This window comes from Dipodomys spectabilis, unplaced genomic scaffold, assembly GCF_019054845.1.
Source record: "Dipodomys spectabilis isolate Male_0828 unplaced genomic scaffold, ASM1905484v1 ptg000009l, whole genome shotgun sequence".
Lineage (NCBI taxonomy): Eukaryota > Metazoa > Chordata > Mammalia > Rodentia > Heteromyidae > Dipodomys > Dipodomys spectabilis.
This window is the reverse complement of record NW_024870686.1, coordinates 22,240,696-22,268,057: the sequence shown is the minus strand read 5'-3', so window position 1 is coordinate 22,268,057 and position 27,362 is coordinate 22,240,696. Positions and strand designations below refer to the sequence as shown.

General features: G+C 36.4%; 1 protein-coding gene across 1 annotated transcript in view; it reads left to right on the top strand.

Moving 5' to 3' along the window:
* Nucleotides 1-3,000: 3,000 nt before the first annotated feature.
* Nucleotides 3,001-27,362, top strand: part of Neil3 (nei like DNA glycosylase 3) — a 41,410-nt gene continuing 17,048 nt past the window's right edge. The window contains exons 1-5 of the mRNA XM_042701161.1: nucleotides 3,001-3,216; nucleotides 15,459-15,583; nucleotides 25,046-25,180; nucleotides 25,404-25,617; nucleotides 27,081-27,155. Coding sequence (XP_042557095.1) covers nucleotides 3,067-3,216; nucleotides 15,459-15,583; nucleotides 25,046-25,180; nucleotides 25,404-25,617; nucleotides 27,081-27,155 — 699 coding nt within the window. The 5' untranslated portion in view covers nucleotides 3,001-3,066. The remainder of the gene's footprint in view (nucleotides 3,217-15,458; nucleotides 15,584-25,045; nucleotides 25,181-25,403; nucleotides 25,618-27,080; nucleotides 27,156-27,362) is intronic.

Sequence of the window (27,362 nt, the reverse complement as noted above, 5' to 3'; positions counted from 1 at the left end):
TGCAGGTTGACACCTGTCACCTGGCACATTCCAACCTTGATTAATGTAACAACGCACAAGGAATTTGTCATTGTTTGGAATATATTCTGACATTCAGAATATATTCCAAACAATGAAAGTGTCCAATTAGTTTCTGTTACTGTGCATTTGAATATCATTCTGGTGATCTAATGTTAAGTTCCCCTTAATGGTTAGAATCTGAAAACTAGTTAATATCACCCAAAACGCCCGCATCTGATGTTCACTGATGATAGTTTTCTCCATTCATAGCTCAAAGTAAGAGAGCTTAGAAGGAGCATAGATGTTATCTCTGTAGTTGTGAAATATATTCAGGTTATATATATATATATATATATATATATATATATATATTTGGAGAAATTAAAGAAATTCCTCCTGTGGTATTTTTTAAAAAAAATCATTCCAGCTAAAGAAAAAAATATCTCACATCCACAAAGTTTCACAATCCAAAATATGTCAAAACAAAATATGCTGAAGGAAGTTTTAAAATTGTCCTTAATTCCCATCTCAGGCTGACTAAAAGTTCTGTTTTTCCCCTTCTCTAAATCACTGTTTGTAAGTTGTTACTAAAGATAGTTGGTTGTGAGCCAGTGTAACATAATTAACGTTGCTGAAAATATTTGGCTAAGAGTACAACTAGCTTGGTTAAATCCCAAGTCTGTGTCTTTGAGTGAGTGGTTTTCCTTAGTTCCTTCCTCAGTGTGTGCTTTGGTTCCTTCATTTGTAAAATGAGACTGACATTAATGAGTATAACCTCAGAGGATTACTGTGAAGTATGAAAACAGAGTATTTGCAGAACACTTTAAGCTTTGCCTTGGCGCATGGAAGCACAAAGAATCTAGGGTAATTATTAGAGGAATTAGAAATTTTGTACAGAATGTTATGAACTTGACATCACACAGGAAATTCTACCCACATACCATCAACAACTATCCCAACTGAAGAATAAACAAAGATGAATCCAAACCATATCTCTTCACTTCCTCTCATAAACTAAATGGAATTTTGGGTTTACCTTAGTAGATAGAGTAAATCCAGATTTCAGATCAATAAGCAAATGAATTGTAAATAAGTATTGCAAGTTTATGATTTTTTTTCATTTGTTTTTTCCAATTGTCAAATGTCTAATAGAAAATCCTAGGGGCTTTGAAAATATAAAGATGAGCTTGACATTTACATTCCTGTTATGCTCTGAAGCAGTATCAATGCAAGTAACTCCCGCATACATTGCTTTGATGTGTTCTCAGAAGGACCAACTACATAATACACAATATCAATTCTGTCTCTATCTAGAAAATTTCTGAAAGTCTTAAAAGTTGGAAAAATTTTAGTATTTATAGGAAAGTATCTTAACTGATTTTGGGTTGATATAATAATTAACTTTAGGCTGGTAACTTCATATTTTGTTTCTATCAAAGGGCCACACCTCATTCTGTGCCAGATACTATCACATGGCAGGGTGGCAAATGGTCATGTGGAAAAGTGGCAGTTGTGTGCTAAGAGGCATTCCAAGGAGATTCCAGGTTCATTCCAGTTCTCTGTCAACTGCTACATCATGAGAAGAGCAACACAGTTCTATAGACACATCTTTTAGAAGAGAACTGATACCTCAAGCTGTTGACTATGCAAGTGAACATCTCAGAAGTGTCTTTCTAACCAGAGTCAACTCTTTAGATAGCTTCTTCTAGCCAAGCATCTACTCTGTAACCTTTTGACAAATTATACACCTAGACAATTGCCAAATACTGATCGACAAATTATGAAAGTTTATAGAAAATGAGGTAATTTGATAAACAAAATAATGCAAAAGTAAGGATGAAAAAGCTATCTAGAACTTTCCTCTATCACAGGGAAATGATTATAACTGAATTAGAGTTTATGGACAATTCTTTCCTATTTAACAGCATGACTTTGAAAAGTAAGCAAAAATTGAACAAAGGAGTAAAGTACAAGTTTTTGTGAACTTGATCTGGCTAACTTTGGCCACTACTTGTTCTCCACCAAGAATTAAGTAATTAATGATTAAGACTCTAGTGTGTATGCTCACACACATATTCTTCTGACTTACCCATATACACACATACACATATTTTGGCTTAACTACAGAACAGTGCTATGATTTATAAAATCAATTACCAATTGGCATTGCTTTAATGTGTGCTATTTTTCAAATAAAACTGTATGGAGTCACTTAGCATCATAAACTTATATGTATATGTGTCTGTCTTTTCTTAGGATTACAAGTAAGCTTGAAAAGCTATGTACTGCATTGCCCTCAAATTTACATACAGCCTTACTTTTTACAAAGCTAGCAGGACATGCTACAACAAAAAGATGGGTCTGTGGTTCTGCTCAGAGTTCCTTTAGCTATTTTTAAATGAGGAGGTATTTAATAGAGACGCTAATGTGTATTTTGCATAGAAAACCATTTTATCTAATACGCTAAACCTAAAGGAGAAAAGGCAAGCAAACAGTCTATAAAACCTTAATGCAGCCTCTCTTCTTAGTTACCTTTGGATAGGGTGCATGATTACAGAAGCTCTGTGACAATAACAATTCTAGAGCTAAGAAAATCAGATCAGAAAACCTGCGAGGTCTGAGGAGCTTGAACACAAAGGTGAAGCATTAAAGCAAAGGACTGAGGTTTGGAAGCTCTCCAGTTCCTCTGCCTTTAGAGCTGAGCTTGGTTTATCTGACTCCACTCAGTCGACACTGGCTCCACCCAAAGGACTTTGGCGCCTTAGCTACTGCGCATGCGCTATTTGGGAAGCTAGGGCCCTTCGATCAGAGAGCCGAAAGCCAAACCTGGGCGGGGCTGTGGGAGGGACCTGGGAGTGTGGGGCGGGGCCTGAAAGAGTTTTGGGCGGTGCCAGAGCGGGAGTGGGCGGTGCAGGGCGGGACTGGGCGGGGCCGGAGAGGGGCTAGGAGGGGCCTTAGCGCGCGGGAGATTTGAACTTCCTTTCTGTGCGGGCGGGAAAGTTGAGTAGCGTAGCAGTTTTGCTGTCTGGTCTGCAACTAGTAGGACATAGGGCGGATTTCTGAGAGATGGTGGAAGGACCGGGATGTACCGCGAATGGGGAGGAGATTCGGGCGCGAGTTGTCCCGGGCCAGGCGGTAACCGGCGTGCGGGGAAGCGCTCTGCTGAGCCTGCCAGGGTTGCCCCGCGCAGACTCAGGGGCTGATGCCTCCTTCCAGGTGAGTTGCTCCACCTGGCCTGGAGCCTGCAGGGCGAAAACGATTACACATACTCAGGTTCTCAGGATCCATCGTGCCATGTATTTGCTTTGGTGCTGGCTTCCTAGGGCTTCTCAGTGTCTAAACTTTATGGTGCGAAGGCGTAGGCCCTAGTCAGAAGATGGGCTGGCTATGCCCGGGCAGATCTCAAGATGGGCTGGCCATGCCCGGGCAGATCCCAAGATGGGCTGGCAATGCCTGGGCAGATCTCAAGATGGGCTGGCTATGCCCGGGCAGATCCCAAGATGAGAATTGGCTGAATGTGTTTTATCACAAGTCACCTTACCCACCGTCTTAATTAGACAGCAAAAGATGTTATTTTCTCCCCTGTTAACATGATCAGATCTCTGCAACCTCTGACTTCTTTCGTCACAGGTTTAAGATAGTAAGTTTTGAACATTACATTCTAGCTTCTTGCTTGCCTAACGTTCTGCAGTTGATTAAGTATGTGACAAGTAATAGGTAGTTTAAAAACTGCACGTAGAAAGTTTAGCATTAACTTCCCTCTGAACTTAATATTGCCATCTAATGAAGGGTCAGAGAAACTCAGTTCTAGTTGCCTTAAGTGCTTGTATTTCTTTTTTAAAGTAAATTTGTAGCACAGCTTCCCTGCCACTCAGGCCTTTCTTGCAGATGGTGTTGGTATTCATTTAGCAAGAACTTGGAAACTTGTACTAAAAATAGTCTGATTAAGCCATCATGCGTTTAAAGGCCTTTAGGTGGTCAGATGATTGTATTTCAGGGATGCATTCAATATTGTGCTATACTTCAATTTCTCCTGCAAAGCTCCTCCTTGCTTTTAGTCCTGGGAAGAAAAAATATCATACAATTAGCATCTGCTTTCAACTTGAAACAAATGAGCTTTAATGCTGAGAAAATGTATTTTCAAAATGGAAAAAAAAAATCACTTTTGTGTTTTCTTCCAGTTGTCCTTTTATTTTGTATTTTTTGTGACATCTTCATATATGCATTTTGCGTTTTTGTTATAATTATTGCATTTTTCAAAATGATTACAGGGTAGGGTTGAGGTATACCTGAATGGTTTCTTAAGAACTTACTGTTTATGAAAATCACTCAACAAAGTACTAAATACTATCAAGGCACCTGGGTAGTAAAAACAGGTATTTCTCCTTGTGGAATTCAGTACTTCAAGAATGTGAAATACCGAAAGAAATCACAGTGGGAAGAGTAAAGGGAAAAAGAGAGGAGGAAAGCTGATACAAGATGTAAAGAGCAGACCACAGAGAGCACTCCTGACAGCAGATTAAGACCTTTGCATTTATTCTTGCAGCTTTAGAGTCTTGAGGTGTGATCAGATTCGTTCATACTTTGCAAAGATTCCTTTATCTTGAAAAGGAAGATTGGAGAAAAGCCAGAGGTAGATATTGCTCTCAGGAGACAACTGCCATGATTGATGTGAGGAGCTGGCACTCAGGTGCTGCTAGTGAAGATGAAGACAGGGAAGAGAAATCGTATTTCAGAAGTGAATGTTACAGGGCTTACCAATGGCTTTTTTGGACTATCCTTGTAGATCTCATAATTTGTGTTCTTCAACAATAATATTATGTTAGGCTTTATACGTGTGGGGGTAGAAAGACAAGTAAGATAAGGTCCCTGCTCTAAGAATCCAGGCTATTGTTTTAAGTGATCAATTTGTTGGTATTTAGATAAACATAGTATGAGGATTTCCTTTGTGTGAGCATGTGTGCTAGTATTGGGGCTTGAACTCAGGCCTGAGGTTTGGCTTTTTCTGCTCATGCCTAAGCTCTTCTGCTTGAATCATGCTTCCACATCTAGCTTTTTGCTGGTTAATTGAGGATTAGAGTCTCTGACACTGGTCTTCCTTGACCAGTTTCAAACCTCTATTATCAGTTCTAGCCTTGAGTATGGAAGACTAAAGGTGTGAGTGGCTGGCACTTGGTTTGAGCACTTTTTTTTTTTTTTCCAGTTTGTTGTGATTATGTCTGGTGGCAGAGCATGAAGTGATTTTTATCTCATTTAGTCATGAGAAAGAGTAGTTATATATAATAAAGGAGTAACTTAGTTGATGTTACAGAAAAGGAATATGCATAGCTTAAGATCACATGATTGATAAAGGATTAAGCTAGGATTTGATTTTTTGTGCCACACTCCAGGGCTATGCTCCAAGATACATGCTAGTGAACCATGACTTATGCGATAGCTCTTTACGTAATACAAGAGAGTTGCTAGCACATTATATAGGATCACCATATTGCACTATATGTGATCATTAGGTAGAGAAATACAACCTTTGATTTGACTACGTCTGCCTAGGACGAAACAGAACCTGATGACCTAATATAAATGTTTCCTTGAAGGGTGGGTTATGGTTACACATCCCTTAGTGACAATACTCAATGAACTCTATTTCACCAATAAATAGCCCTGCTTTTCAGACGATTATGTGTGACACCGTAATAGAATGAGTAATTAAAAACTAGAGTGGGGCCAGGCGTCAGTGGCTTACCCCTGTGATCCTAGCTACTCAGGAGGCTGAGATCTGAGGATCGCAGTCCTGCCAGCCTGTGCAGGAAAGTCCCTGAAACTCTTTTTTTTTTTATTTAATTTTATTTTTTTTGTGAACATACTGTACAGAGAGGTTACAATTACATGGGCAGGATAATGCGTACATTTCTTATCAAGCGTTGCAGCCTCCTCCTTTGTTTACCCTTCACATCTCCAATAAACTAGAAGTGGCACTGTAGCTTAAGTGGTAGAGCGCTTGCCTTGAGCTGAAAAGCTGAGGGACAGCACTCAGGCCCAGACTTCAAGGCCCACGACCGACCAGAAAAAAAGCAACAACAACAAAAAAAACTAGAATGGGTCTTTGTTATTAGGATGATGAATGTTGGTCTATGGACACTTGCTTTTTTTTTTTTTCAAGCTTCTTAGTACTTTGTGATGGCCTCGCTTTCTGAGCCTTTAAACTAATAATAATTATTGTAACCCTTATAAATAGTAAGAGTCTTTTGCATTTGAGAGAGATGTTGGATCCATAGTAAATTCCATTACCACATGGTAGGTTTCACCAGCTTCTTCCAAATCAATATTGTAACATGTGATCTCATATCCCAGAATTACATTTACTTAAATGTTTCTATCACTGTATTAAAATGATTTGTTTTGTCAAGGCAGCATGTAAAAAAATAACACTCTAACAGCATACTATGTTACATATAGTGCAGTAAATGTGAAAAAAATATTTAAAGGAGGTTGAAATAAATATTAATCGAGTACTTAAAATTAAAAAAAAAAAGATTTAATCCTGAAATTATCAGTTGCATAAACCAACAAGGACCCTTACCTCAGTAGCTACTGTTGGTCAGGTAGAATTCCTTTGTGTTCAGGTCAGTTTCAAGTTCATAGGAAACACACCTTAATGCCTCCCACCCTGTGTGTCAACTGATCCTCATTTTGAAGAAGAGAGCCTAGCCACAGAATCTCTTAGTGTCTGACAGTCATGTATGCAGCATATTATTTCTCTTAAGTGTTGATCTACTGTCTTGTCAGCATAAAATTATACAATTGTGTAAGCTCCTTGCATAAAATTCTGCTGGAGCTTGTGGAACCTTATGGTAAGAAGCAGTATCAGAATGTAAATGAACATGTCTGGCTAATGAGCTTTGAAGAGTCAGTCCTCCAATTTTAATTGTTGGGTGGATACAATATTTTAGTGAAATCAGTGTGTAATCTGCATATGTTTTCAATCTCCTTTCATAAACAGGATATGAAACTGTTTATAAGCATTCATCTCATTTTGTACATGATCTCCTGGTTGTTCTTATGACTCCTTCAGATTGGATGCATGTATTTGATATGATAGCTACTTTTATTCTCTTTATGTATGCTAGTGTCACAAACATACAATGCATGTAATAAAAGTACATTGGATGGAGAAAAGCAAAGTTTTGAATAAAGCATTAAGATTAAGGATTTAAAATTTCGTTTGGAATCCTCATCATAAGTATATGTATATTTGGTTAGGCATGCCATTTAGAAATGCCTACTGCATAGAAATAATGAAGTCACATACTTTGAGTTTTTCTTTTATTTCCCTCTTGCTCAGTATTCTAATATTGCCATTATTTTGAAGAAAGTGCTAATCTACAAAGATTTCATTTTCCAGAGAAGTTTTCTAAGTATTATGTAGAACATGCATGATATACTTCTTCTAAGGATATTGATAGTGATTTGTTTTTAGTGATTCACAGTCATTGCATTATCAACATCCAGCATTGTATGGAATCAAGAAACAAAAGATATCGGCCAAGGAAAGCATTACAGTATTGGCACCTATCAAGAAACTCAGAGAAGTGATTTTTCATTTATTTATGTCATATTCATTCATTTATAAAAAAAAAAATAGAGTCATCTTGATTTAGAATTCCCACTCCTTTGTTACTCCTCCTTTGGAGATGCTTATACTCACATCATAGTTTATTTGATTAAGTAAGAAGACATATAAAACCCTTAGCTTTGTGTGTAGCAGAATAAACATCCCTGTGATTGCTACTTTTTCTTTCTAGATCAGAGCTTTTTCACCAGACCCATTTATCTCAGGAGCATTTGATTCCCTCATGAAGGGTGTGTAACGATTTTATGCTCTGGAGAAAAGCACAAAGTATTTAGTCTCTGGATAAGCATTTAAAGTTTCTGCTCTTACAACTTTGTAGCACGTATTTTCATATATAGAGCTGTAGACCTTTATTATAGAGCTTAGAGACCGTTATCTTGATAGTCTTGATTGGTAGAGTTCAAATTTGAAAGTTTCACTTGATTGATGACTTCTAATTTGAGTTTCCTCTTTCTAAGAGCGGGGAAAGAGCAAGAGAGGAAAGAGGAGGAGAAAATATGAAAGTAAATATGGTATTTTCTTCTTTCTGTGGCAGAAACTGTAACAGCTCTAAAGTCGAAACATTTATCTATGGAAAAAGTCTTATTCTGCCTTGAAAAGTTCATCTTCCTAGTTCACCCGTGGATAGGCAGGATAAATGATAATAAGTGCGATAAATCATGTGCTGTCTCTGAAAATATATGTTGTTTTGAAGATTTCATGTTATTAAGCCACTTGAAAGTGGAAGGTGAACCCTACTCAATCATACTTAAAATTGTGGTGAAGATTTTCATCTCTATTTCAGAGGAAGGAAAAAGGTTGAAATGCTCAAATGATACAGTTACAGAATTATTAGGGTCAACATGAGAAAGTCAAGTATACATTGGGCAACTGTGTATAGTTATAGCAAAGATAATAGGCTTGTGGAAATTAATATTTGAATCTGTCTAAGCAACAAAGACTCATGGGAAGAGGTTATAACCCTAGATTCTGCAGCAGGATGAGTGAATGTCTTAGGTTTATTCCAATGTGAATGCAGAAAATAAATAGAACAAACCATTACTGGTATACCAGAATTACTTTTAAAAATGAATTTTTTTAATACTGAAAAGTATATGCAGGGACTTTTGGTAGTCATCAGTTGAAATGTTCATTTTGTTCAAAGTATTTGTGAGGAGCTTATTATTTTAGAAAAGATAATGCCCTAAAAATCAGTTGACTTGGATGAAGCCCCTATATTATGGACAACTAAATGCTCTGTATGTGTAATTTCCATACAAACAAAAATGGAGTATTAAGATAAATGTTTTTAAAGCTAGTATTTAAATGGTAAACCTGTCAAAAATGACAATATCAACAATAACTAGTCTCTGAGACTGGAATACATTGACATTTTTCTAAACCTTCCTATATATGGGTTTTGGTAGAAATGGGAATTTTGTCTCTTTGTGTTTAAATGTACCCCGTTGGAGATAATTAGAAAATAAGAGAGAGGGAATATTAGAGATTATTATACAAGGTAGAGCAGAATTTTTGACCAAGAAATCTTGAGAAAGGTAAAGCAAGATGGCCATGGTAGGTGCATGCTGTGAATCTATGCTATAAAGCCATACTTGGTATAAGAAATAAGGGAAGAGAGATTTGTTCAAACTTACAAGTATTTACTCAACATTTGTGTAAAATCTTGAGGATACTGGCTAAACACGAGTTACTGCCCCCAAAGAACCTATGCAGGTAGACAAACGCAAATCACAGGCAAATAATTCAGTGTAGTCAGGGTTTAGAAAACACTACACTCAGTGTGTTGAGCAGAAAGCTTCAAAGTTGTTTAGCTCCGCAGTTGAAGCAGCATTAAAACCAGTGAGAATTATAGAGTATGTATGTGTACAATGGGATTTATTTACAAGAGCATGTTGTCTTCTTTGTCTGGTTTATAAGTGGCCCACTTAACCATAAAGGTTTGAAGGACCATCCTCTTTTTTTTTTAAGTTATTGTCAGATTTTTCCATATTTCCAGCTTTCTACAATTTCTAAGAGCTGACAATAGGCTGAAAGTGTAGATAGCTCCTCCAGAGTAACTATACTTTAAGAGATTATTCCTGAAAGGAAAAAAAAAATGTTGAAATTTACCTGGCAGTGTTGGTCATATAGAGGATGACATATGGAGTTTTGCTTTTTTATACTGTGTGCATGGAATCAACTTTCCCATCAGGCCACTTAATTCTGCACAGTGTTATGGTTGATCCTCACAGACTCATTTAGCACATAGTTAGAAATTCCTGGGGAAAATCTAGTATTAAAAAGCCTGGATAAGCTTGGTCTGGATCTTTTCCTATTAGACATTATTAGTTGATCTGGGCTTTTAATATTAGGGCAAAAAAGGTTTTTGTTTTTGTTTTTTTCTCTTCCTGTTTTCCTCAATGGACCACTTTTGAACTGTTCATTATCTAGTGGTTTAAGATTAAGTGATAGCAAAAACATAACATGAATTTTACCTGGGATTTAGTTCTCAAATTACTACGAAAATGGATACTGTTTTGCCAAGTTAAAGTTTAGCGTTTTGATAAAGGAGCATTTGATTGTTGTTGCTGACTAGAAAATATTCCCAAGTACATGGCTGGATTTTCAGAACCCATTGGATAAAACTGAAAGTCAAAAAAGGAAGTAAACATAACCAGAACTACTTTCATGTGATTTAAAGCTGTGAACTAAAGTACTTAGTATTATCCAGTGAAATGTCCATGATTTTTAAAATAGATAGGCCTTAGTAGAACTCTCTATGATGGAACTAGTAACATGATTTATGTGAGACCATATGATGAGACTGGAGTAATATTATTTATATGCTGTATATAACTTGATAGGATCCAGAGTACTTGGATCTGTATTTCTTTCTTTTGATGAACTTGTTTCCTACTTTATTCAAGAAAATTGAATCGAGTACAAGAGAATTTTTACCAAAACTACTCATGCTCATTGGTAACATGTACTCTGCATTCGTTCCTGGGACTGTAAATGGACTACCCATGTTTCTATCAAGACCCACAATTACATGTGTTCTTTAACTATTCCTTCTTGCCTATTAAAAGCACTTCTGTACTTCTCTCTGCCCTGTATGATTAATGTTGTCTTCTGTACTTAATCTTTCTTGTCAACATAGGGCCATGCCTCTCTGGTTATCCCTTTCCTCCATTTCTTTCTTCCATGCAGCATTGTGTGTTCACACTGCCCCTTTGCTAATGAGTCCTCTTCTCTACCTCTCTAGCCCACTCCAAACAGGCTTTTGCCCTTAGACTCTTGTCACTAATTACTGCTTCATTGCTGGATTGGGTATTTAAGCCTGTCTTCATCTTATTTGATGTGTCAACAGTCTTGGCATGCCCTCTTCCTCAAAATACATTTGTCATTTGCTTCTAGGAAGTTACATTGGCTTGGTTTTGCTGCTGCCTTGCTAGCTGACTTCACAGTCACCCTTTCAGGCTCTTCCTGAGCAACTATGCTGTCTCAGACCTCAGTTCTTGTGTCCCTTCTCTTTATCTGCATGTACCCCATTGCTTATCTTATCTGACATCACAGCTTTACACACAATTTCTCTGCTGCTTATTGGATAATTTGGCATCTTCAGTGTAGATATCTCTCCAAAACATTCAACTCAGATTGTCTGCTTACTTGATGTTTTTTAATGGACCTTTCATCCTTGCAAGTCTAAAGACAAACTTGTTTATCTCTTAACAATGCGCTTTACTTTTTTGTCTCAGTGTTTTCTAAGTATATAGAGTTCTTAGCACATCCCTTAATTGAGCAGTGTTTATATGAGACAATAGGGACTTTTTATTATTTATTTATTTTTACTCATTTCAAAAGAAAGGATGAAGCAGTCAGATTCAGGGCCTTAGATTGTCTTAGCATGTGGCAATTGATGGAAAAATTATTAACAAATCAGACAGATTATTAATTCACTTTGTTATCGTAGAGGTGATATATGGAGGGACTACAATTACACAAGGCAGCAGCATCTTCTGTTCCTTCATTATCTCCCAGTCTCTTTCTCCTGTCTCTATCCACAAGTTGTATAGTTCACTTTCATCAATCCAGTGAACTCCACTGCTGCACTTTTTTACCCTTTTTCCCTCAAGTTCTGGACTCTTCCCCCCAACCCACCCAAAGATGTTCACTTGAATATACCATAGGTAAAGTAAAGAAGAGAGCCTCATCAAAAACTAAAAACTAAAAATGGAAAGAAAGAAAAGAAGAGATCTCTTGTTTTTATACCTTGGAGTTCATCTCAGTATATATATTACTTTATATAAATATGAAAAGGCACTTAGGCATTGTGCCTTTGTGTTTCTCTTCAAAAAATACACTCTTTTGGTATCATTCTGTACATCTAAAATCCTGTATAATTATCATATTTCAGTGTATCTTAGATCTAACTTCCTTATATCAGAGTAAACATATGCCATTTGTCTTTCTGAGATTGGCTTGTTCCACGTAACATGATTTATTTTTCTAGTTCCATCCATTTCCCTGCAAATGACATTATTTTATTCTAATGACTATGTAACATCATGTATAGGTATCACATTTTTTGGATCCATTCATCTATTGTGGGACATCTGGGCTGTTTCCGTATTGTGATTATTGTGAATAGTACAGCAACAGTACATGGATGTGCAGGTGTCTTTATCATATCCTGGCTCATGATGTTTAGGGTAGATGCCCAGGAGTGGTATGACTGGGTTGTAGGGAAGGTTTCTGTTTAGTTTTTTGAGGAACCTCCAGACAGCTGCCCAGAATGGTTATATTAGTTTACATTCCCACCAACAGTACAGTAGGTTCCCTTTTTCCTACATCCCCACCAACATTTGATGTTCAAATTCACAATTTTGACTATTCTTACTGAGATGGAATGTCAGAGTTGTTTTGATTTGCATTTCCTTTTTGGCCAGGGATGATCATTTCCTCATGTGTTTCTTTGCATTCATACCTCTTCTTCTGAGAAGTTTCTGCTTAGCTCCTTTGCCTAATTAGTGATTGGTTTATTAGGTTTGGGAAGGGTTAGTTTCTTGAGCTCCTTGTATATATTGGGTATTAGGCCTTTGTCTGATATACTGCTGGTAAAGATTGTCTCCAAGTTTATTGGCTCTCTTTCTAGTTTAGTAACTGTCCTCAGCTGTGCAGAAACTTTTTATTTTGATGTAGTTCTACTATTCAAGTCTCTCTCTGCTTTCTGTTATGCTCTTGGGACTCTATTCAAGAAGTTTCTATCTATACCTATATGTTCTAATGTTTCTCCTATTCTCTCTTCTAGTAATTTCAAAGTTTGGGGTCTGATGTTGAGGTCTTTATCTAACTAGAATTGATAGTAGTACACGGTGACAAACAGTGATCTACTTTTAGTTTTCTGCATATGGATGCTCAGGTTTCCCAACATCAATTATTGAAGAGGCTCTTTTTTGCTTGTTTGTTTTTTTTGTCTTTTCCACTGTATGTCTTTGGTTTTCTTCAGATAGATCTTGCGTTTGGGATTTGACTTATAAAAAATTAAAAGTGTATGAGAGATTAAATCACAGGGATGTCATTAGTAGCTAATTAATTTCTAAACAGGAAAATTTGTGGTGTGTGTGTGTGTGTGTGTGTTTCAAATGGGGTAATTTATCACCCAGCCTCTACATGGTTTATAATATAAAGGAGAGAGTGAGTAGAAGGGACCATTGCCATTGGACTGGTAGAACAAGCTCTGAGCCATTAAACTTGAAAAGGAAATGAAAGTTCAAAACAATAGTAAGTCTGAGAGCCAAAAAACATTAAACCTTGTCTATATGGAGGCAAAAGTTATTCATAATAGATCCAGATCTGCTTTGTATATATATCTCAGCATCCTAACTCTGTCCCAACTGGTGTATAAACACTTTTTACATACTAATTGGTGGTTATGGAAACCTACTTTGGAACCTGCTATTGTAATGTGTACTTGGCTTGAAGTGTGGCTAAGTCCCTGACCATCCCCTCAAAGGCTGCTTTGCTAAAGCAGCCAAACTCTTGCTGCCTAAGTTTCCTTTATAACAAGGCTGATATGAAAGTATGTTTTGTTTTTGTTTTTTTTTGTTTTCACATTGAGTTCTTAAACCTGTTTTACAGGGATGTGATCATTGTTGATGGGCCTTTGAGTTTTTCCAAGAGAGAGAATTTAGTGGCCGAAATTCTAAGGACATAGTGACACATGAACCTATGATTCTGGATAGTATAATCTCCCACAAGTTCTTGTGATTTCTGTAGTGCTGGAAAGATATTATTTTTGATTACTCTTCTGTATGTTGTATTCATCATTCTAAGCCTGTGATTCATGTTCTGAACTTCCTTTGCACAGGAAGAATGTGAAGTCATTTAAAAGTACCTGCATTTTAGGCAGTGGCTATAGCCGTTACAAACTTGAATGGTTGCTGTTGAAGAAGAATATCTGTTCTCAGTTTGTTTTTTAAATCACCTTACTATCTCTTTGAATTAAATACTTTTTTTAAAATAAGGATCAGTTTAGAAAAGGAAAGGTTGGAGTGAACATCTCCTTATGCATTTAGAATGCACATTTTTGTAAATCACTGAAAAATATTATTATCATGTGTATTAAATTTATACTTAATTTTGAATGTAAATTAAATAACATTAAAAAAGCATAATTAGTAAAAACCACACCAGTGTATATAATGCCCAATTGAAGAATAAGAAAACTGTGAATTATCTAAGCCAAATCCCATCCCTTTCCTTCTCTCACAGAAGAACCTGCATTTTATATATTTTTTTTATGTTTATCATTTCCTTGATTTTCTTTGTTGTTTTTGTTTTGTTTGGTTTGGTTTGGTTTTGGCCCGTCGTGGGGCTTGAACTCGGCCTGGGCGCTGTCCCTGTGTTCTTAAGCTCAAGGCAAACACTCTACCGCTTGAGCCACATGACCGCTTCCAGTTTTCTAGTGGGTTATTGGAGATAAGAGTCTCATGGAGTTTCCTGCCCAGACTGGCTTTGAATCATGATCCTCAGATCTCAGCCTCCTAAGTAGCTAGGATTACAGGTGTGAGCCACTGGCGTCCAGCTTGATTTTCTTAAAGTATTCAACAATATAATTCTAACCAGGCTAATAAGGAAAAAATGACTTTATGTATTTTTTATTTTGAACATTGTGGTTGGAGTAGGGCAGATCCTATCAGATTCCTTTCCTCAGGCAGTCCCAAGCTTTGTCTGTCATGTGTCTGATCATAGGACCACGAAAACTAAAGGGCTTTCATTCTTGAGTGCCAGTATGGTACAAGTTAACTTCATGGTCTTCCTTGATGCTTCATAAGGTTCTCACCTACATTTACTTTGTTTTCAAACTTTCATTCCTTTCTTGTTTCAAAGTGCATCCATGCACTGAAAGCTCTTCCCCCAGATCTCCCCATTTTGCCCATCATTTTCTGTGTTTTTTTTTTTATCTGAATACTCTTTTAGGGAGCTTGACTACACTTCTAAAACAGAAACCTATGTATTCTGATTTTAGTTCTATAGGAATCACATTGTTTTTCTGTTTGCTTTCCCTATGCACAGAACTGTATGGTCCTGGGGAAAAATGCAGATTGCCAATTACTTTTTTTTTCTCACGTTACAATTTTTGGCCATTTTCTTTTTCAAATAACTGTATAGTAATTTGTCAAAATATCTGCAAACAGCTGATTTTCATTACTTGACTTGTTGGAGATTATTCTTCTCATTGGAACGCACCTGGACATAAAATAATATAAATATGTTTATGAATTAAATTATAATTTGTTTAGAGTTTCTGTGAATGTATGTTTATGTGTGTTGTATTTTCTTCTAGGCTGCTGCACTGAATAATAATGATTCCAGCTGGAATTTCTTGAGACTGTTTCATGGATATGTTTACAGTGGTGTGGAAACTTTGGGGAAAGAGCTTTTTATGTATTTTGGCCCAAAAGCTTTACGGTAAGATAAACCTATGTACTACATCGTATCTCTCCAGGTTTAAAGATGCTTTAAAAAAGCTTTTCTTATAGTTTACTGGGTATCACATTTAATCATGTAGAAATGCTTTATTGAAGAGAGCTCTAACATAAGAGTTTGAAGTTCTATCATGGAAAGCAATGTCAGAAGAAAAATAAATTGTGATGTCATCAATTACTTCTCTTTAGAAAATAGTCTAGAAAGGCTTCCCCGAATGCTTTAGAACAGTGCATCTCTATTTGGCATTCTCCAAGCTTTTTTTTTTTTTTAATTGTGAAAATACCATACAGAGGGGTTACAATTACATGGGCAAGATAATGAGTACATTTCTTATCAAGCATTGTTGCCTCTTCCTTTGTTTCCCCTTCCCATCCCTTCCCATCCCCCCACCCCCCTACATCCTCCCATCCCCCTTACCCCCCCACCTACTCTTAACCTCCTATTGTCAGCCAATGTTCATTGCATTCAGTGACATTAATTATCTTCTACCTATGACAATCTATAATGGCTGGTTTAACAGATCACTGGATTTTTACCTTTTCCTGACTTCTTTCATTCCCTGAAATCTTGAACGGAATTTAGATACTTGAAGAACTCAAAAACTTCCCTCAGAAGTAAGGGAATGCTTCACTGTTTTAAAGTTCTGATGGAGGAAGTGGCGCTGTAGCTCAAGTGGTAGAGCGCTCGCCTTGAGCTGAAGAGCTGAGGGACAGCGTCCAGGCCCAGAGTTCAAGCCCCATGACTGACAAAAAAAAAAAAAAATCACTAGCGTAAAGTTCTGATGGAAATTTGTGTGTAATGTGTTGGCAAAGAAAGATTCCTTCAATTGAGTTAAGGATAAGAAACATCAACGTTCATGTAACTGGTCATCTGTTTAATTTGTTCAAAAACAAAAAACAAAAAAGAAATGAAAGTGGTCTGTCAGTTAACGTATCTATCAAATCTTATGTGTGATTTCTACCTGAATTTTTTTGCAAACTATAAGTGGGTTCCCCTCCTTTGACTCTTACTTAGTGTTCCTTTAAAATATGGAGCATTTATCACCTTAAAGAGAAGACAGGGACTTTTGAGTAAAGGTGGATGATACTTACAAAGAGAGGACTTGACTCTGATTATTATATATTACATCTCATCTATAACATATTTAGATTACTTCTGGTTTATGTAATGGCTGTTCCTTTGAGGAGTTCTCTCTTCACTGTTAGCAGCTTCTGTCCTTGGACAACATTGTCACTTCATGGATTTTTTCTAGCCTGGAATAGATAACATCAGCATATGCTTGCTGGTTCATGCTGTGACGATATATTGCAGGTTGTATTTCTGTAGTAATTGATTGATGTGATTGAAAACTCTTAGCTGTACCTCTGGACAGAGTAGTACACAATGGAATCCACGCACAAGAGTTGCAAGCATCGCTATGTTATTGATTCTCTGGTGTTCAGGGCAGATTTATTTCTATAGGATGAGAGGGAGGTTTTTATCAAGTGTTTCCCAGCAGACTGATAAGGAAGGAATCATTTCTCAGTGCAAGGCTGTCAGTAAGTGTTCCGTGAAGTTCTAACAAGGGCAATCACTTCTTCAAACTGCATGTTCTAGGACCATCCCTGGAGAGTACCTAACTTAGTAAATGGTTGGGGGGAAAATTGCACTAGCTTGCTTGCCTTCAATTTCCTGCAGACTTAACAAGTATTAAATATATCCATTCAAGGTGGGGGAGGGGGCAATCAGCTATTGGAATTTGTACTCAACAACCTAAGATTTGCTGAATTTCCTTTCACAATTTAACGTTTTTCTGTTTAGTTCAGTTTTGTTTTGTTTGTTTAAATGCGCTTCCAACCTGTGCTTCATGGGGAATGGATGACTCAATCCAAGGACTGTGATCTCTATGTGTCCACCTGAGAGAGGAGTCTTCCTCATTGACTTCTGCTGTTTTCTACACAGGACTGTTCTACATTTTAGACTTAGATAACAAGGAAATGCTTAACAGTGTATAGTTTGCCTTCATATCCAGCTGTTTGTAACCCAAACAGATAAAGACTTTCAGTTGTAATGGTTGTGTATAACAAATCTTCAGGGATTTGTTTGTTTATGAAGTAGAGTACACACTCTACACTATGCACACTAGTCAACTATAAGGTAATTTGCCATGAAAAAAGCTGTATTTTCAGAAAATCCAAACTGAAGAGTGATTTAGATTTTATTTCTGATAGTAAATTTCTTTCTTTTAGGAAAGGATGTGTCCAAGTCCTCTTAATGATATCATAGAATACTAAAAATTAGTTTTGATATTAATTTACTTTAAATTCCTAGTGATTACTACCCATACTTCACATTTTACAGTAGCTTAAAGAAGACAAAAATGATCTTTTCGTATATATACTGACTACAGAAAACTGAAAAATAATGAAAAAGTATAAGATAAGACATTCATCATCACGCCACTAAGTACATTTACTGTGGTTTCATACCTTGCCAGAACAGAATATGCATGTATTGATATGTATATTCACCCAGACACCCTGCCCCAGCAAGTTTTCAGGTTCAGTAAAAATCAACACAGCTGTAACATTTTGGACTAATATTTAAAATATACATGTATGTTAGTGAATATCGTTTCCTAAAACACTTTGCTATTTCCAATTTGTGCTTTCATGACTTGTAATCAACCTATTTACTCAGAAATCAGAAACTTTGATATTTGTTTCATATAATCAGTTTTGTAGTTTCTTGGAGTTTAACTTCTAAGATGATATCCAAGAGATAATGTAACTGTTCCTCTAGTTTGTTAGGATGTCTTCATGGAATTTATTATAATTACTTATAAAGGCTTTAGCAGCTTATCCTTTTGTAATCTGTCTCATGTATATTGGAAGGAGCTGAAGCAGGCTACACTATGGAGAAATAAATGTCTTTTATTCAACATCCTCATTTGGATTTTGGCAACAGTATTACTCCTTGGACCTAGTCACCTAGCCACAACAACCACATACTAACATCTTCAGGGTTCCTTTGAATACATTAAAATTGGTACATTTATGTTAGAAACCGCTAGTTTTCTTATTGGATTATGTGCATTCATATATACATATACATATACATATATATGTATATGTATATATTCTCAGTGTCTTTTACCAAATCGATGGTTTGGTTTGGTTTTTGTTGTTGTGGGGCTTGAACTCCGGGCCTGGACTTTGTCCCTGAGCCAATGCTGCCTCTCTCCCTCCCACTTGGAGCCACAGCACTACTTCCAGTTTGCTGGAGGTTAATTGGAGATAAAAGCCTCACGTATTTTCCTGCCCAGGCTAGTTTTGAACTAGCATTGAACCGTATTCTTTAGAGCTCATCCTCTGAGTAGCTAGGATTATAGATGTGAGTCACCAGCATTGGGCTGGATCCATGTTTTGAAAGTTTTACCAACCTGTTGTTTGTTCATTTCCTTGAGCATGTCTTTTGAAATCAATGGCTTGCAATACTGTGAATTCTCATTTAGCCAATTTTTCTTTCCTGGTTCATACTTTTGAGTGAACAGTTTACACAACATTGACCTAATGCAAATTTTCTTTTGTATTTTGTTTGGGAGATTTTGTTGTGTTAGCTCTTGGTTTGGATTTTGATCCATTTTTTATTCATTTGTGCATATTAGATAAGGCAAATACTTAAGCTTTGTTTTCTTAAATTTCTTTTTCAGAGCCTGGGTGTATCTAATTATTCCAGCACCTTTGTTGTAGAGCTAATTCTTTCTTCACTGAATTTCTTTTTGCAACATACTTGTAGATTAATTGACTATATGTGGATCTGTTTCTGACATCACTATGGTTTTTGTTATTTGTTTTGGTGGTACTGGGATTTGAAATCAGGACTTCACTTGGCATGATACTGCTGTGCCATGCCTTGTCTGTCATTATTTTTAGGATAAAGTTGCACTTCTCACACCTGAGTTGCAGTCTTCCTGCTTTTTAAAAAAGACTTATTTATTTATTCATTTATTATTTATTTTTATTGTCAATGTGATGTACGGAGGAGTTACAATTACATAAGTAAGGTAATAAGTACATTTCTTGTCAAACTTGTTATCCCTTCACTCATTTTTTTTCTCCTACTTTCTCTTTCCTATCCCCCCAAGTTGACAGATCATTTCCAACATATTGTTTTGTGAATGCTGTTGCGCTGGTCCCCCCTTGCCCTTTGTCTCCCCACACTCATGTTTATTGTAGCATTTTTCACACTATCAAGCTGTGAAAATCAGCCTGGGTGTCCAACATCTGATGAATGAATAAAGAAAACATTATAAAGAATAGACATCCACACATAAATATACATATATGTGTATATATATACATACATGTGTACGTACATACACCATGGAGTATTATTTACCCATGAAGAAAAGAGAATTAGAAATCACCATGCTAAGTGATATTAAACCATATTCGATAGCTGGATGCTGGTGGCTCATGCTATAATCTTAGCTACCCAGGAGGCTGAGATCTGAGGATTGTGGTTCAAAACCAGCCTGGGCAGGAAAGTCCATAAGACTCTTATTTATTTATTTTTTTGGTTTGGTTAATTTATTCTTTTTTTATTGTGAAAGTACTTTACAGAGGGTTACAATTACATGAGTAAGGAAATGAGTACATCTCTTATCAAACATTGTTGCCTCCTCCTTTGTTTCCCCTTCCCATTCCTTCCCACCCCCCCCCACCCCAGGCACCAAAGTTGTAAAGTTCGTTTTTTGACATAACATCTTGTCTTGTACATCTCATTGTTGCAATGGGTCCATCTGTACCCCTATTTAAACAATTTGTTTTTTCCCTTCCCCTCCACAAATTATACCAACATCAAATACAGTGAAAACCGGGGTTATACCATGGAGGAAGGATATACAAAGCAACAAAAAAAAATCATTTTATAAATATGTTAGAAACAATAGCAAGATAGAAAAACCATTTGAGTCCTTATCTTGGGGTTCATTTCGCCTAACATCAACTTATCGGACCTTTTCTGCTTGTCTCAGACATATACTAGTTATTGCAAATAAGGGAAGCCATGGGACCTATGTTTCTTTGGGCCTGGCTTACTTCACTTAATATAATTTTTTCCAAGTCTTTCCATTTCCTAACAAATAGGGCAATGCCATTCTTTCTAATGCAGGCACAGAATTCCATCGTGTATATATATATATATCACATTTTCTTGATCCACTCATCTACTGAGGGGCATCTGGGTTGGTTCCATATCTTAGCTATGGTGAATAATGCTGCAATAAACATAGTTGTGCTGGTAGCTTTAGTACTTTTGGGCATTTACCCGAATGATCACAAACAAGACCATACTTTGTCTCCCCATTCTATTTCCCTTTTCCTTTCCTAATTCAGATAAGGAAATGGAAAGATTTGGAAAAAATCATAAGTGAAGTAAACCAGACCCAAAGAAACATAGGTCCCATGGTTTCCCTTATTTGTATACAGCTAGGATAATCTTAGCAGATGAGCAGAATAGCTCAATAGCTATGTATACATGACTATATAAGATGATGCTAAGTGAAATGAACTCCAAGACATGGACACAAGAGGTTTTTTTTTTATTGCTGTTTTTAATATACTATGTGATTTCTTGTTTCTTTTGTATATTCCTCCTATGGTGTATCCCGTTGTCACTGTATTTGCTTTTGGTATTGTGTATATGTTTATCCTCTTGCTTTTGTAGTCTTCCCATCCTTCCTTGATGGAATTGCAAGCAAGCACCACCTGTGTCTACCTTCCCTTTTCTTTGTAGAGATGGATTCTTATGTGCTTTTCTACTTAGCCTGGTTACAACCGTGATCCTCTAATCTCATTCTACATGGCATGGGATGATAGGAGTGCCTCATTGTATCAGGCTCTGAGTTGAATTATATGTATTACAGTACACACTCCAGGGTGCTGCTAAGGTCCAGTGGCAACCAGCTGGATGATGACTACCTAGCACAGAACTCATGGCGCCCCTCCAGTAACATCCACTCTCTCCATAGCATTAACCTTTAGTGCTGCTTCCACAGCACTGCTAATGTCTGGAGACCATCTTTTAGACGAAAACAACTGTCCTGTCCATCCATCTTACTCCTTTATTCTATCTGACTGCCACAAGTACAGGAGACAGGAGTCTTTTGTTTGTTTGTTTTTTGTTTGTTTGTTGTTATTTTTTGCCAAGCATCGTACCACTTCAGCTCACAGCACCACTTCTGGCTTTTTTGAGTAGTTTATTGTAGATAAGAGTCTCACAGAGTTTACTGCCTGGGCTGGCTTCGAACCGTGAACCTCAGATCTCAGCCTCCTGACTAGCTAAGATTACAGGCATGAGCCATTGGTGCCCAGCTTGGAGTTTCCAAGGTTAGACAACATCAGCAGTGACATCATTAGTGACATTATTCCAAGGAATAGCTGAGTTAGCAGGTGCTCGGGAAACAGGGTCTCTTCTAGATTACACTGGATTGCCGTAGTTATCAATACAGCCTAGAGGGCCTCTCCAGCTAGTCCTAATCGAAATATGCCAATCTTAGCCCACTTTCATTGTCCCTTTGCCCTAGCAAGAATCTTGGGGATAGAAAAGTACATTTTAGCGACATAGCACTTGATACTGACACTTTTGCCCAGTGATAATATAGATGGTACATTACCTCGCCACCCAAGCAAATTACCAGTGTTTCCCTTCTATCTTATTCTGATTAACTTGTGTAATATATCTTAAGAAGAAAAGAGAGAGCAGAATGGAACAAACTTTTTAAAGAAGTAATAGCCAAGATTTGCATAGAAAAAGTCAAATGGTCTTGTAACTAGAATTCCAGAAGAAAAAACATAGTAGGATCTGGGAATGGTGGTCTTTTCTAACTTAATAATTCTGACCACAACTGGCCCTAAACTCAATTAAGTGGGAGACTTTGTGTAAGTAGATGTTTTCTCCCATAGAACTAACTAGGTCGTGGTCAACATGATCTCAATGAATAAATAGGTCAGCTTCATTTCATTGAAACTAACCTTTTTTGTGCCAATTCTCCATCATATCTCTTGGGCATTCAGTTAGCTAGAGATTGGTGAGTCCTCTCCTACTTTCTCTCATAAAATTGCTATGTAGAAATGTTTTTTTGTATCTGTTCTAAATGGTTTTTTCAGCATTTAGTACTTTATGTGAGATTTCATATGTTTGTTTTAAGATTATATGACAGTCTTAAAAGTGGTTCAATCAGACACTGGTATCTCATGCCTGTAATCCCAGCAATTCAGGAGGGTGATATCTGAAGATCATGGTTTGAAGCCAGCCTGGGCAGGAGGCTCAGGCATAGCACTCAGTCTGTTCAAGCCCCAGGGCCTGCGCACACACACACACACACACACACACACACACACACACACACACACACACACGCACTCAGTCTGTTCACACACACACACACACACACGCACTCAGTCTCACACACACACACACACACACACACGCACTCAGTCTGTTCACACACACACACACACACACACACACGCACTCAGTCTGTTCAAGCCCCAGGGCCTGCACACACACACACACACACACACACGGGGGAAGACATTTGTTAAGAGTTAAATTGCTTTCCTTGTTAAATCACAGGCTCAAGCCTGCAGACTAAACCAAATAGATCTCCTATATAACTAGCCAGTGTGCTAACAATTAGAAATGAATCCAGAATGAGGATAAGGGCTCATTCTTTAGCTGTGTGTATCAGAGGCTCAGGATCAGAAGAAAGAGTGGAGAACAGTCCAGCTTTGCACTAATGAATGTTCTTGAAGCTAGCAGCAGGAATTGGCAAGCAGTGTTTCTATTATGCGTGTGAATGGACTTAAGTGCCCATTAGCATCATAGACTGAAATTTGTGAAATTCCAGAGGGGAGGATCTAATAAAAATTCTTCCTTAACAGAGTTCATTATGAGAATTCAAGGAAAACAAATGTAATATAGACCTTTGTGCTGGTGGATTAAAAAAACCAACGTGACAGTTGTTATACTAATATAGACGTTTACCTTGAATATTTTCTTGATACTGAGATATTCTTACTTTCAGATAATAGGTACTTAACAGTAACCCCACAAAATTTGTTGGTTTATTGGGCGCTCAATCTTCATATGTTTAACTGTTTCACAATTGAAATAAAATAAATACAAGATAATACAGTTATTTCGTTCACATTGCCCTTGAAATCAAATAGATAAATAGAATAGATAATGGAATAAATAGCGCACTTGTTTTATTTCCAGTTTTTATTGGGACTGGTCCCGCATTTGTGTTGGACCTTAACCTTTGAGATTTTTGATGCAGATGGGGTTTCATTGTGGAAGTGATTTAGAATCCACTTTATGAGCCATGGCTGAAAAGATTTTCGATATGATGGCTTCTGGGCATGACAGTTGTACACCTTTCGCTGGGGCTGAACCTCCACGAGCTAAATTATGGAGTACTTACAGGCACACATTTTTCCTGTCAAGAACTAAGGGCCATGTAAAATGCATTTCTGATTGATAGTAGGGCACACAGAGTTTAAAACCCACATTTTTAAAGTTAGACTGGTTAACCTTGTACAATACTATAACATGGTGCTTTGAAATTAGAAGTACAGAGCAGTAACACTTCCTGCCAAAAAAATTATATTTATTAACTCAACAAAGCTAAAGGAGATGAATTTGAAAGACAGAACACTGTATTTTATCTTGAGAATCAGTTTTGATCATCCTGAGAGGTCTCACAAAATCACTTTTTTTTTTTTTACTGGACTTGCTAATCAGTCTTACAAAATCTGAAGGGTTATGCATTTTTCACTACTGCCTTGTACCTTTAAAGTTGACTGTAAATATTTATAAATCCCTTCTTCCCAATACATATAAAGGTAAACAAAAATGAAAAGAATTGAAAACAATAGTAGTTTGACTTGTTCTCTCTTTCTCTGTCTTTCTGTTATATATAGACACATAAATTTTTGTTGCAAGAAATTGTTTTATTGCTTATCCCAAGGCAGTAGGGAAGAAAAGAGTGTCATATATTGTATGCCTTATTTTGCAAAAGATAAACAGTTTCAATTCATGGTTACTAGAAATAAGGAATTTGAGTGTTAGTGGCTTTGTAGAATGTTTAAACACAAACTATAAGCAAGTTACATTTAGTCTCACCACAAGCTTTTGAATCTTAAAAAAAGAAGAGATGCTAGTCTGTTCTGCATAAAAGATCCTTAATTTGACAAGATAGGAACCAGGGTAAGTTTTCTCAGCTAAATTGTCGAGGTTTATTATTTCTCTAAGAAGTTATTTTAGCTACACTTTTTTTTCTTTTAAAGTGTCTATCCTGATTAACATTTGTTTGCTTATAATAAAAAAAGTTGAAATAAAGGGAAGAAATGATACTTGATATACTTGTATTCAAAAATGGATTTGGCTTTGTTACAGGATTCATTTTGGAATGAAAGGCTCCATCATGATTAATCCACTTAATTATAAAACTAAAAATAGAGTTTCTCCTGTTCTTGAAGTACAGCTCACCAAAGATTTGATTTGTTTCTTTGACTCTTCAGTGGAACTCAGGTAAAAGAAATAAATAGTTAAACTCAGAAACTATATAACTTACAGTTTGGTTTGAAACTTAGTACTAAATAAGGACTTTATAATTGATAAAATTCATTACAGGGCCGTTATTGCTCACCCATATAAACTCATATGCCGTGATTCAACTAAAATGTTAATATTTACGTCAAAATGACAATGTAAACCATACTTGTACTTAATGTCTTTTATATTCTTTCCACAGAAACTCAGTAGAAAGCCAACAGAGAATAAGGATGATGGAAGAATTAGATATTTGTTCACCGAAATTTTGTTTCTCAAGAGCAAAAAATGAAGTTAAGAAGCAAAATGGTCGAATGCTATGTGATGTATTATTGGATCAGAAAGTCTTACCTGGAGTAGGGAATATCATCAAAAATGAAGCTCTCTTTGACAGTGGTCTCCATCCTGCTGTTAAAGTAAATTATAAGTATTTAAAATATTTCTAATATATTATCTAAATTTCTTGTTATTGACTAAAATCTTAAAATATTTTGTTACTGGTTTTATACTCTTAACTCTATTAACTTAGTTATTTTTTTTTACATAAATCCTTCCTTTAGATAGGTATTTTCATGATAGTTTTGGTAAAGTCCAAATCAATAGGAATTAAAATTTAAAAGTTCTATTAATCATTCTTCTAGTTTAGGTTCTCCCTTTTCAAAATGGGAAAAAGGAAGTTCAGGTTTTCAATAATGAAATCAAATTTTAATGAAGAATAAACTTTTTTAAATCAATGAGACCTCTATGGAAGATTTTTTTAAGAGTCCAGGATATTGTTCTCTGCGGTGACTAAATTTAATTTTTATCTATGTGTACAGCTAATCATCTATCTAGTATAAGATCAGTCTGGGGACTTAAAATTTTACTAATATTTCTAGAATTTAGTTATGAACCTCAGGTAAGTATAGGCCCAATTATTGAAAAAGCAGTTTAACATTTTAAAGCATGACCTTATATGTGGAATATGTAAGACATAAAGCTTAAACTTGTAAAAGTTTTCACAGTTAAACAATTGGGCATTTCCCAGATTTTTAGAATGATTATGCCAACAAGGTGATTTTCATTTGTGTAGTCCCTGATGACGTCATTGTCTATTGTGTGGATGTGTGTGTAGATGTGATTGTACACATACATTAAATCTTATGCATATAGGAAAGTAAGGCATCAGATTTCTTTTGGAATTATCTTTGAAACTACTCGTGCCAAATAATTAATTCTGCAAAAGTAACATTAAGATTGGTGCCAAAGTTTCAACAAAAAATTTCATCAGGAAGGTCTTTTTCCCAGTTGTGTGTGTGTGTGTGTGTGTGTGTTGTGTTAACAGTTACTTTAATATTAATGCATGTGTTAACATCGTGTCTTTTTAAGGCATGACAGTGACCTTGATAGTCACCTACTCCTGTGCCTGTTATTGTTTTCTCACTTCTTTCTTTTAGTTTCCTTTTTAATTGTTACTTGTTTTCAAATCCGTCGAGTCTCATCAAGTAGCTGATAGACAATGGTGGGAATCTGAAGATGTCTAATACAGAATACTCAACAATTACTTGAACTTAGAATTAAAATGTGTAGATACAATTGGTATCATTGTTAATAGTACTATTAATTTAAAATGAGGATAATACTAGTAACAAAAACAGATAAACAAGGAGTAGGAATGGAGCTTTGTGCAAGCATGCACGCATGCTTAAGGCCCTGATTTTCATCCTTGGACCACAAAAAGAAAAAAGAAAGAAAGGTGTGCTCTACCAGGTATGCCTTTTTAAAAAATCTACTTGGATTTCTCTATAACAGAATTGGCAAGTGGTATTAATTTTACGGTAATGAATAAATTATAAAGCTTATAACTAACTCAGTTATGTTTCCATTTTACCATTTTAAGGTTTGTCAGTTAACAGATGAGCAGATCCAACACGTGGTGAAGATGACACGTGATTTCAGCATTCTCTTTTACCGGGTAAGAGCAGATATTTTCAACCATGTTAAACTGTCAATGGTTTCTCTATTGATGGCACCACAAATGTTAAAGTTGTACATAGCCATCTAGTGGTCAGAGTCCAGAGGTGCAATAAAGAAGCGTGACATCACTTCATAGGATGTCATTAACATTTTGAAGTTGTAGGTCCTAGGTCACTCCACACTTGTCTAACTATGGATATATTAA